Here is a 13332-nt window from a genome sequence, read left to right as displayed (position 1 = left end):
AACGCTTCTGCTAGTTCCGGGGTTTCGGAAAGAAATCATCTTGGGACACGATCTTAAGGAGTAACAGGCCGTGTTGGACCACAGTCGTGGCTGCCTCCATTTGGGTAGCGAAACCCGCAAAACAGTTTTTTTGCACGATCTACCCGAACCTGCGGCATCGAAACTGGCCTGGTCGGCAATGAAAAGTACAGCACTCCCCGAGATAAAGAAAAATTGGAGACGGTTTTGAAGCGGCACCAGGGAATATTTTCCAGCACTCCCTTGCAATCAACTCGGTCAGCAGTTCATGGGATCTGACTTCGGGAAGGAAGCCAGCCATTTTGTTTACCGATGTACCGCTACAGTGAAGAAGAGAAACGGACTATACTAGAACAAGTGGAAGAGATGCTGAGGCAAGATGTTATAGAGCCGTCGACATCGCTTACAACTCTCCAGTAGTCATTGTTAAGAAGGACTCTTCACCAAGTTTTTGTGTAGACTTCCAGTGCCTGAACGACATCACGGAAGATGTGGACTCACCACTGCCACTGATCTATGAGACTATTAAAGACTTGGGAAGCACCCACGTCTTCTCGACAATCGACCTTAAAAGTGGCTATTGGCAGATATCCCTGGAGAAATCAGCCAAACATTTTACAGCCTTCTCAGTTCCAAATGGTGGCTGAAACCAGTTCTGAGTCATGCTGTTTGGCTTGAAAAAGCACCTAACACGTTCCAGCATCTAATGTAGGACGTTCTCACTGGCCTCCTCTGTCAGTGCTGACTGGGCTACATGGGCGACATTGTTTATAGCAGTAGCTGAGAAGAACACTTACACCACCTAGACTAGGTTCTGGAACGCCTACAACCTCACCACCTGATGTGGTCTCTGGAGAAATGCCAATTTGGCTGAGACGAGGTATCATTTTTGGGCCATGAAATCACACCCACGGGCAATATTCCACAGCAGCAACACCTAGTGCCATCATCAAACACAAGACTCCTGGATCAAGAAAGGAGGTGCAGAAGTTCCTTGGTACCTGTAACTGGCTGCAAGAATATATCCCAAGATTCTCAGAGCTTTCCGTGCTCCTAACTGACCTACTGCGGGGGAAACATTGGAAATGGACAGACACCACACAGCAAGCCTTCGAAGCTGTTCGGCAGGCCTTCAGCAGACCATTGAAGTTATCTCGGCTGGATCCAAAGCTTCCTAGTCTTGCAAACCAACGCCAGCCAGCGAGGGCTGGAAGCCGTGCTTTACCAGCAAGCCAAGAATGGGGAGCGAAGAGTCATCTCGTACACCAGCATGAAGCTTTCAGAGGCAGAGAAGAAAATCACTCCAATGAGCTCGAATGTCTCGCCCTGGTGTGGGCAATCAAACACTATCGACCATATCTCAAAGACCAAACAGATTAACATTCTCAGAACAATCTTGTTGTCTTTCATTTTCAGTTCATCATCGACCACCACCTGGAGAAGACCAAGAAGAAGAAGAAGAAGAAGAAGAAAATGGAAGAAGGCAGAAGAAGTTCTGCCTGGCTGGCTCAACATGGAACCTCCCGGCAGATGCCAACATCCTCGCTGGAGCAGCAGGCCTGACCGGCCCATCAAGGAAGCTGCTGGACGCAGAAGCTAACTTCCCGCTCCAGCTTGCCAGGCTTCAATCACCCTGGCTGGCAGACTCGGCAGCAGTAGCCGGCCCTGCATGAGATAGCATGGGGAGAACCGCCTCGACAGTGCTGGTGAAGGACGGCCGACTATGTGGAGTGCCTTTCTTCTAAATATTGTGATCAGATACATCAATCCCCCCCCCCACCATTACGTCATTGCAATTTCTTATTATAGTTGGTTTGTTTGTTATTTTTGTATAAGTTCCAAACGTTTTTGTTCTTACCTCACAGCCTGCCTTAGCATCAAAAGGCAACAGTAACAATTGGTGTTTCTGAGATTTTTTTTCTCTAAATCCAAGCATCAGCAACTCATTACTCTCAGATACTTTTTCTGGCCAATATTAAATTCCCCTAACATGCATTTTGGGATCCCTTTTCTGTTTCTACTTAGAGTTCCAGACACAAAAGTACCATTTTCATATAAATGTTTAGCCAAAGGAATAGAATGGAAAAATTTATCAATAAATAAATGAAAACCTTTCCTAAACAATCAGCAATTATCTAATAATTTTGTTACGACATAAAACCCTAAATCATTAGCTTTTACAATGTTTTTTCTTCTCCCAAGAAATTCCCTTATAAACAAAAAAACTTAGGCAATAGTGAATAACAGAGTTACAAATTGACATTAACTTAACTCCCCATCGATGGTGTTTTTTTGGTAAATATTGAAGTAACTGAGTCCAGATTTTTGTGCGATCATGCTCTCATCAATTGAAATAAATTTATTAGGAGTAAAGTAATGTTTAGATCTTCTATTGAAGTGATCAACTAATGGCTGAAATCTTGTGCAAAGATCGTATCCTGGTTCACCAGGTTTTAGGATGTCTTTAGTGTCTGTAATACAGAAAAATATTAAAATGGACTGAAAACAACTTTGGCTAAACATTTGGCTGAACTACAGCATGCTGAGTAGAGATTGTATTCCAGTAATGAGATGGTCTAGGATTTCTATTTACACCCATGTTCCAGTTCCTCAATAGACTATTTACTGATAATCTATCATTATTTTCCTCTACAAATCTCATAGCATACTTGTTTATATATTTAGTAAAGTCCAAAATAAAACTGATGTTAAAGTCTTACATTGATATTAATAAAATTGTATTTTTTTTATAATCAAAAACCAACTTAAACAACAACCAACAACAAGTACAGAATTACAAAGTAAATGAAATGACACCTTATTTTTATTTTCTTTATTCCAATAGCACTTTCATGGGATCCTGCATCATCAGTTGTATATAAATTATATAAAATTAAATTTTTTTTAGAAAATACAAAAATTAAAATTACTATCATATAAAGAAAACATGAAGTCAATTAAATAAAATAATTACATAGATGATGTCAATTAAGAATTAACAATTAAAATTAACTTTAAAAATAAAATAATTAGAAGATTTATATCATGTAACATGGCCAGCCAATGTTACATTACTGATTGAATTTGAAATTATTTATATACATTCTAATTATATCTATTTTTATTTAAAAACATGTTGTTGTTTGTTGCTGCTTTTATAATAGTGTCATCTTCATTCTCTGTCTGAAAGTTGATCAAATTGTAAATTCTTTTATACTTATAAATATAAAATCTCTCCATAATGTCCAAACTTTTATTATTATTATTTAATAGTAAAGTACTATTGGAATAAAGAAAAGAAAAATACGGTAAATGTCATTTCATTTACTTTGTAATTCTGGCTTGGGTTGTTCAAGTTGGTTTTTGATTATAAAAAATACAATATATTGGTACAGAGGAATATGGGTCTTATAAGTATTGACTTTAGAAAAATCATTAATGAAATTATCTTTGGGAGTTCATTCAGATGTTGAAGTTATGTTTTCATCATTACTAATATTACTCTAGGAACACCTTGACCTTTTTCTGTTACTGTCACTAAAAGTTAAGATTTAGTATACCTGAAGTTAATGGTTGATTTTCAAAACCAATCATAATGAGGATCACTGTCAGTATTGTCTACAACAGAGCTATCTTCCCTTTCGTCTGACAAAAGTCCGTCACTTTGTCATCGTCCAACAAATCAAGCAAAGTGTTTTCACTTACCAGTGACTGTGATCTATTTTCAATAATTAAGTTTAGTAAACAAATCAACTCCACACCCAATTCATAAAGCATGCAAAACAAGTAACACTGAAAACAATAACTTTCACAGCTGACTGACAAAACAACTATGTAGTTGTCAAAGCCGTCTAAACAAACTAACAAAACTCTTCAATCTAACCTAATAAGGCCTTTCCAAATCCTTTAGATTCATCATCAGTTATTAAAAATACTACAATTAACATCAGCATTGAGGTACTTCGTCAACCATGTCATGATTGATTAAAATTATTAGTCCTCGTTTTAAACATGTTAAGAAATTAATCAATATATATATATATATATATATATATATATATATTGAATTGCAATTCCTTGTGACTAATTTACTACTATACATGTAAAAACATTGTTTGATAACAAAATTACAAAAAAAAGTACTTGAAACATCCGGATAACAGGACGTTGGTATTCTTGACAGTACTATGCACATCCTGACAGCTGGACATTGGTATTTCTCGACAAAAACTATTAACATCCTGATATCTGGATGTTAAAACCAAAGGGGTTAAGATGTATAACCCAGTAAAAAAAAAAATGGAAATTTATAAAATCAAATCAGAGAAAAAGATTTCAAAATATTGTATATTAAAGGAACAAAAACTATTTGCAATAAAATTACCAGCTGGTAGAAGAGTTTGTACATTAGCTTCTTCAACAACAATATGTGATGTATAACAAAAATCGATTAATAATTCCATAGCTACTTCATCAATATCTCTAATAGTTACTTCAGTTTGCCTAGATTCTGCCAATTCACCAGTAAACATTGCTCTAAAATATGGACTACAAGCAGATAATATAACCCTGAAACAATAAATTCAGAATCAGTGAAGTGGTATTAACTCGTCAATCATAACATACAATAATAATAAAAAATGATTCATATTTATCAACCTTGACAGCAGCAAAATATTTTGTAAGTAATAATTGAGAAATTATAATTCATAAATTCTATTCACCTGTGAGCAAATATTTTCCTAGCGCCAACATTAAGTACAACATCGCACAACTCACGATGACGTCGCAGAACATTTAATTCTGTCAGTGTGCCACGAGGATGTTTTTCAGATGTATGAGCAAGTCTAGCTGGTGAGGGGGCACGATCACCACCCCGCTCCCGGTCTCTGTCACCACCCACCACAATCTCGCCCATTCTGGTACGTGGCAATCCAGCCAGGTGCAGTCGCAGCGGTGGCGACGCCCAACCCCACACAGAGTCAATCTGAAATAAACAAATTGTTGTTAATTAGAAAAAAGTTTTTTTTTTACGTTGAAATTCTGGTAGAACTTTTCTCCACTACATCAACTCCATAAAATATTCTAAGTATGTCTCTATTTTATATATCTTCTTCATACAGAAGACGGTATAGAATAATTTACAAATTAATCCTTGTTGACTAATGTTCTTTATACACCAATCCTGCGTTTGATTCTCAGCTATAAACATCTGAATTATTTCATAAGCTGAATTTAGCTTATTAGATTATTTTACCTTTATTAGGTTAAATAATCTCTCTATGTCAAAAATACATCTTAGGGAACAGTAAATAAGGACTTCCTTTTATTACAATATCAAATTTGAGAGATTTCCAAACCTTCTCAAATGTTAATATAAATCTCATTATATACAATTAAAGTTTAATACAAATTTTTCTGGTACTTTTCAAGAAGATGCCCACAGCCGATCTGTAGTTAGCAGTTGTTGTAGTTAGTTAGTTAGTTGTTAGATGGCGCCACTGAAAGGGAAAATAAATAAATAATGTATGATTAAAATAATACAATGATACTGTAATAATAAAACAGTAAAATAATGTACAGTATTTTTTGAGTAAAGTAATTTACATATATCATTTATTGTATAACTTAACAAAAACCTAACCTGTATTTCTGCATTAAATGTGAGTCTCAATTTACACGATCTCATTAATGTGGAAATTTTCCGGGATGTAACACCCATGTAAATTGAAGGTGCACTGTATAATAAATTTATATAATAAATAAATAAATATAATCAAACCTATGCTTGTTTCACTCTTTAGTTAAGGTTAGTAAGTAAAATGAGCATAGGTTAAATTTGGTTAATTATATTTATTTATTATATAAAGTTAGATTTTAATTTATTTATTTTCTCCTTTCAGTGGGGCCATTAACAACTAACTACAATGAAACTGACTAACTACAGATTGTCTGTGGATATCTTCTTGAAAAGTACCTTTTTTTCTGTTGAGATGAAATAATATAATATTAGATGTTTTTTTATTAATTTAACACCTCAACCAACTAAAAACAATTTTATTTTATTTTCCTGGTCTTTCCATTACATTCCTTCTTACAAAACATCTCATTGGTGATGCCAAACAATTTTTTTGCACGAGTATTCACAGAATTATATATATTAAATCTCTTATCTTTCAATTATTTAATAATAATTGAATGTTAATACATTCAATGAGAGTATAATAGACACAGCCATTTGTTTAATTATACCTTAACAGAAAAGAAAGAAGTAGAAATAGTACATTTAGTTTACACAATCGCTGGTATAAAAGGAATGTCTGCACTTGTATTAACAGTAATTTAATTGTTAATATGAGAGTATGATTTCATTACTTGATAACACGTAAATTTTTTTGTCAAATTTATCTGTATGCACAGAAATTTTTTTTTGGGAAGAAAATAGTAAATAATTACAGTATTGTAGTAAAGGTCATTTTACACAGTAAAGCTATATCTTGAATACTAGACTACATAGTAACTGAGCTATTGCAGAATTATTTTAATCCATTTAAATTTGTTATATGTAATATTGTTGTTTTAAGGTTTTCAGTTAAATTTCTTCCAATCAGCAAAATTACTAAACAATGTCTCATTCATTCCTCTACGAATGATTAGATCATATTATTAAGAGAGACTATAATATTTGTGGATTCTCTAGAGTAACAAACGATTCTGGAAGGATGGTTTAGGAATCTGTGATTTAAGTACCTAAGATACTGCGGCAGTCAGATGTACAGAATGACAAATGATGATTGTTAACACACTGTAAAATTGTTACAAAACTACCACCATTTTCACATGAAAGGTTTCTGTCCTAATCCCTCTTTTCAAGTGCATGTGATAGAGCATTTACAGTAAGATGCCCCCAACAGATATTTGGATACGGACACTTGAGAGGAAATCATCTGAAAATATAAAATAAGACATGCAGGGCTGGAGTGAACTGTTAAAAAAAAGAATTATTATTAAAATGTTACATTAAAAACAATTTTAACTCTCAGTTTAAATCATAAATGATGAAAGGAAATTTGAACTGACTTTGGAAAATGTTATGAATAATGTGGAATGTATTATGTTAAAAATTTGAATAAATTAGGCATAAAATATAAATTAAAAAAATTATTTATAATTAAACGAATTAGGAATTAAATTTAAATATTAGCGTAAGGAAACTATTTTTAATTTGTAAATGCAAGAATCTCATTAAGGAAAACAAACACAAGAACAAAAAAAAAATAATAATTCACTGATGATTTTTAAGGTTAAACAGTATAAATGAAATGCACATAGATTATTGCTCATAGGGACTTTAGTTGGAAAACATGAGAAAAAGATGAAATAAGGAAAAGAGAGAAAGTACTTGATATAGTGTTAAAATACTCTGTAGACAAGTACTGGTTTTGTTTTTAACTTCTACAGCTTTTAGTAAATTGTAAAGAAACAATTTAGTAAAAAGGTTAATTATTATACCTATAAGGCTCATTGTAAATATTACTATTAATTACATTGCGCTGAACAACTTCAACTTCCAAGTGAATAAAGTATAGAATAAATACGAATATAGAAATTGTATTCCGAACTAAGGTTAGGACCAGAAACAATAAAGCTTACCTTTGATATCTATTTTTCACAGAGTCTTAAAATATCCAAAATGTGATTTGCTTATCACTGCACTTATATATGCTAAATTTTAAAAAAATATTAAAACTGTTTAGGCTCCTTGAATACTAACATTCTCAACAAATACCAACTAGTTTTCTCGTGTCTAAATTTTAAAAATTCTATACCAAGTTAATTTTTTTAAAATAACTAAAACCAAATCATTATATTAAAGAAATATTTCACAATTTCATCACATCAAAATGACATTCACCTGGAGTGCACAACGTAAACCCAAACACTTCTACCGACCTACAACTTTCACATATGTTTCTGTTTTGTAAAGTATTGCCATCTTGACCAATCTAAATATGAAATGTTGACTAATTGTTGAACGATATCTGTGTCGACTAACATTGAAAATTGAATTATAATTGCGTACGCTAATTATAAAGCAATAAATACTCTATAAAACATTTTTTAACTTGCCTTTCTTTAAAAGACAAGCTAACTTTTTTTTTATCTGTCTTTCTTTAAATTGCAAAGAAATTATTTATTTAATAATCTCTCGTTTTATTATAATAAGTACAATATAAAACGTTTATAACAATTCGCTTATAGTATTTTTTCTTCTTTACGATTTACGAACGTGGCAATTTGCGACGATTCGAATATTCATGACCGTTTTAAACGAGCCTCCGTTAAATGAATACGTACTGCTCTTATTTTGTTATATGATTACAGAAGAAATTTTGGTCAATTTAACAATAGTTGTTTAATCATCTCCCTTGGGAGTTGATTATTCGTTAATAAAATTTGAAAATTTTCAATAATTCAAATTGTTAAAGTGCTTTCTGAAATGTTTTAATAGTTTAAATGATAAATTAATCGCTTTCAAATTACGTATAATAGCACAAGAGGACTTATTTCACGGCTAATTTGAATCATCTTTCATCAACAGTTGATAGCATTTGTTAGTGACATTAGTTGAAGGGTTTGTCTGGGAGTAGGGAGTTGAAAATGAATTCTGTATACTTTTTAAGGTATGAAAGAGTAATAAAATACAATTCACTTAAAGTTTTCTTATATATTTAGGCATATGTATAAAATTTTGTGACTCAAAAATCTCTAAAAATACTGCATAAATTTTATTGAAAGTTAAGGTAATGTAGATGACGTTGTGCATGTGAAAATTGGTTGAGTCGTTTTTCAGTAACGCTCAATTTAGGGTTGAAAAAAAATTTGTAGTTATGTTGATTGTGTAGTAGTATATTTTTCAGAAACGCTTATGCAATGAGTCACAGTGGTGAGTGACTTTAAACTTGATTCTTGTGTGTATGGTCTACTTATTATTTTTAATTGTTGAATCATATAATAATAATAATAAGAATATCAGAGCTGGATGAAGCGGTGGCTGGAGGTATGACCATGATATGTTTTTGCCGATGCTAGGCGGAGTGCAGACAAGGAGTGCTCATTCCTCTTCCCGGTTGTGAAGCCGGGTTGAAGGTGGTTGCTGTGAACTTAGCTCTGCCGAAGACTAGCGCCGGTCAGTTTAAGTCAAATTAATTTGGTCCTTGGGAGGGATTGTTGTGTGGGTAAGGGTATCGGAGCCCTTACTTCTACGTGTGAGTCCTGGAACGTCGGTGTAATGAGTCAGGCAGTATCTGACTCATATTATTATACTATTAAATTTGTGGGGGGGGCGGCTGACTGAAGGAATCCAGATAGGATTAATGATCCGGGGCATCCCAACCATTCTCCGCCACCACCTTTTGACATATTGACTGACGGTTCGATAGATTATGGATATCTCTACTATCACGACGTCATTGATAGAAGGACTACGTAAAAACCCTCGTCCGTTGAGGCTTTGTGTTCGGAAGCGTGCGAAGGAAGAGCGTAGAGTTCAATGATAAGGGAAAGTCTAGAGTCCAGGAAAAGAAGGATCGACCAAAGTTTACAAGAGTGGCGGACCAGTTCCTAAATATTTAGTAAGAGGAAAGAAGGTGATTTTCCGAGAATTAGTCCTTTGGTGAAAGTTCGAAGCATCATGGAAGTAGTTGGGAGACCTGTTATGGCAACAAGAAAGACTGCGACAGAGTTATTTGCTGAGACTATCAACGACCTGTAGTCGATATGGCTACTCAAAGCAAAGAGTTGGCACTCATTGACATTGACGTTGTTTCACACAGTACTTTAAATATACCAAGGGTGTTGTTATGAGCAGGGGCCTGCCAAAGTATACAGAAGAAGAAATCGTCGAAGAGCTTCATCAACAAAGGGTTGTTGCTTGTCGAAGATTGAACACACGACGCAATGGAGAAGTTGTAACCTCCCCATCACGTGACTTGACCATCAACTGTCCGAAGTGTCCGGAGAAGAAAAAAGCTGGTTTTTATCGATTAGAGATATTCGTCCATTCATTCCAACTTCATTGTGGTGTTTTGGGTGCCAGGAATTTTAAAACGCAGCAACACAATGTACAAAAAACAAATTTGTGTGTGTAATGAGCCATTCTATTCTGATGGCCCATGCAAGGACCAACCTGTGTGTGTCAATTGCCATGGATATCACTCAGAAAGATCGCGTAACTGTCCAGTTAAAAAACAAGAAGTACCTATCCAGGAAGTGAAGACTGTACAGAAGGTCAAACTACTACGATGAAAAGAAAAGTATGACTGGTAAATCGCCGAAAACTTCGTCTTATGAAACTTGCTGCAACTCCAGCAGCTTTCTTTAAAACAGGAAACCCAATATCTGAACTGGCACCAGTTTTACTCAAGATGGTCGAACGCATAATTAACGAGAAACTGAAAACTAAACCAGTTAAAGAAACGAATCATAGACCGCTGTATAAAATAGCGGATGTTGCGGAAACAAAGATTTCATCAAGGATTGGACCTTCGACTAGTTTTAAGGTGAAACCAAATAAAGTGAATGCTCAGAGAAAATCTGAGTCAAATACAACGTAAATCAAAATTCAGATCGAGAAAATCCCCACTCAGGGATCTGATAAGCCGGTAGCAAAGATATTAGAAGAAAAAGATTTCGAAAGACCATCAATGGAGTCTCCGAAAGCATGGAGGCCTTTAAACAAGAGGGCGAGCACTTCTGCCGCCCCACATGCTCTAGCGGGGAGTGCATAGAGTCTCGTCTCTGATGCATTGAAGACCGCACCATCGGAAACTGTATCATCTAATGTCAGGAGCAGATCTTCCGTGATTTACTGAGGAGTCCATCTCCGAGGCCTCTGACAACCTGGTGTTCGATATCGAGGCCTTCAGGAAGATTGAAAAAATAAATTAATAAATTTAATTTAATTCTTTATGAAAGCATTTCGGTAGCAATGGTTTGCATGTTTTAAGTGCTTTTTAAGGTGTTGATGAAGCGTTTTTAATGTGTTAGTATTTAAGTTGCAAGGTCCCTTTACACCCTTGTCATCTTGTGTTTCTTTGAGATTTTAATATCCTTTGACAAGTCTATTTCTGGATGATCTGTCATGACAAGAGTATAGAGTATAGCGAGAAGGAAACGTCGGGCCTAACTAAGTTTCGACTGAAGAGTCCCACAGCGCTCCATTAGTCCCACAGTTTTTGGCTATTAGAAGTGATGGAGACTTTACGAAGATCAGTCCTGTCGTGATATAGCGTGGAGTCACGAAAGCTGCGGAGGACCGCTGAAGGAGGTTAGAAAGAAAGCTGTTGTTTTTTTTTGTTACTGCAACTTCTCTAATACCAAAACACCTTATACCTGAGCTAGCACCAGCCTTAGCGAATATGATCGAAAGGAATGTTAATGAGAAATTACAGTTCGACCAGTCAAAGAAAGTTGCTTTAGACCAGTACAAAATTTTCAGTACGTGATAAAAAAAAAGTGATTTCAATTCGGCCAGTAAGTAATACGATAAAAGAGAAAAAATAAAAAACTCAAAAGCCTCACTCTAATTTTAGACCAATTGAGGTTCAGATAGAGAAATTCCCCATTCAGGGAAATCGGAAAGACAAAAAGACAATGTGATTGATGGAATAGAGAAAGAAGTAAAAAAAATTGTGAAGCCTCCGAAAGAATAAAGGCCTCCAAAAGAGAGGGCGAGCATTTAGCCGTCCCAAAAATTTCCTTGGGGTGGATCAAGCATGGCTTAGATGCAATACTCCCCGCTCCATCTGCGTGGTGTCATCCGATATCGGTCGCAATATTTCCTCTCCACCACCATCAGTGGCATCAGAGTGAGATTTTCAGATGAAAAAAGATAATGTTTCCCCTATCAACAGAGGTAGAGCCCCGAAGGAGAATGGAGAAGTTTAAACCATAAAAGCAAATCTAGGCGATAAATCTTATATTGAAAAATGGTCTATATAAATCAGTCGATTTTGCGATGGATGTTTGCCGAATGTGAATGAGTTGCAGTTATTAATGATAGAAATAAATACTTTATGCAGTTGCTTACAAGAGACGAATTTAAGGAATACTGACACTTTGGGATTGAAAGGGTACAACATTTTTAGGCTTGATCAAGTTCCTAATCAGAGATTAAGAGGAGGAGTTGCTACCATTTCAGCAAATCGTATTTTCAAAGAATTTTATTTATGCACTGACTTAGCGGTAGCTATACACATACACCGCCCAGTCAACATAACCTTATGTAATTTGTACATGCCTTAGTACAATTGGAGAGAAGAAAATTTAAATAATATAATAAAACAATTGCTTTCCCCTGTCACTTTTGTGAGTGATTTCAATGCTCATAACCTTCTCTGGAAATCCAATTGCATGAACCCCGCGGGTAGATCAGTTGAAGGTTCTCTTTGAAAATCAGATCTTGTGTTACCAAATACTGGCAGAGAACCTTCTTTATTGCCAAGGATGATTTTCATCCTGCATTGATTTAGCTTTAGCCAGCGCCGCCAGAGTGCATAATAAATTAGATTGAAAAGTTGTTGAAGATTTAAACGGAAGGGAACACTATCCAGTCGTGATGGCATTAAGTACACCCGTGAAATCGTATCCCATACATAAGAGGTAGGTTTTTGGCAAAGCTGATTAGACTAGCTTTACTAAGGATGTATATATTCAAAATTTTACTGGAGACATCAACAGGAATGTTGAACATGCAACAAATGTCATCGCTGTTGCAGCATTAAGGCACACACCTCAAACCTCATGGATGATGCGCCGACCGCCAGTTCCTTGGTGGTCTTTTCTTTGCGTGAAGCTATAAAGCAGAAGAAAAAGGCTTTTAATATTTCTGAGAAAAGTTCAACGCAAGAAAATTTAATACAATTTAAATGCGGGGCTAGTGCTAAAAGAAATATTTTAAATGAAAAAAGAACCGCCAAGCAAAAATTTGTTTCCTCGATAACAGGACAGGCTACTTCAGAGATATGCAATAAAGTAAAGGTAGTATCCGATGGATCATCCTACCACCTATATTAAGGATGGAGAAAAAGCTTTTTCATTCGCCTTTGGACATAACTGAGAAATTTGTGAGTCATTATGAAGCTGTCACCGAAACAAAAAATTATGATGATGCTTTTATAAAGCACAAACTTGCAATTGAAAATGATGTTGTTCGAATAATTGTACCTAAATACTCCTTCCAGGATTCAGAACTTATGCCATTGGATCATTAATGTATTTCAATTTTTTTTTAGTGGAATCAATTATATTTTT

At 35.0% G+C, this 13332-nt stretch overlaps 1 protein-coding gene across 2 annotated transcripts in view; it reads right to left on the bottom strand.

Annotated features, from left to right (window-relative positions):
* dbo (Kelch-like protein diablo) overlaps nucleotides 1-8003 on the bottom strand; it is a 44846-nt gene extending 36843 nt beyond the window's left edge. Inside the window, exons 1-3 of one of the 2 annotated variants that reach the window (XR_012755205.1) lie at nucleotides 7672-8003; nucleotides 4743-5005; nucleotides 4403-4587 (exon numbers count right to left, since the gene is read on the bottom strand). Coding sequence is in view for 1 of the 2 variants with exons in the window: in XM_075356798.1 (XP_075212913.1) it covers nucleotides 4403-4587; nucleotides 4743-4936 (379 nt within the window). In the remaining variant the exon portion in view is untranslated. The remainder of the gene's footprint in view (nucleotides 1-4402; nucleotides 4588-4742; nucleotides 5006-7671) is intronic. The other variant, XM_075356798.1, reaches the window with a different exon arrangement.
* Between the last annotated feature and the right edge of the window lie 5329 nt (nucleotides 8004-13332).

Source organism: Lycorma delicatula, chromosome 2 (assembly GCF_047948215.1).
Source record: "Lycorma delicatula isolate Av1 chromosome 2, ASM4794821v1, whole genome shotgun sequence".
NCBI lineage: Eukaryota > Metazoa > Arthropoda > Insecta > Hemiptera > Fulgoridae > Lycorma > Lycorma delicatula.
The sequence above is the reverse complement of the archived record's forward strand: the minus strand, read 5'-3'. Positions and strand labels throughout refer to the sequence as shown.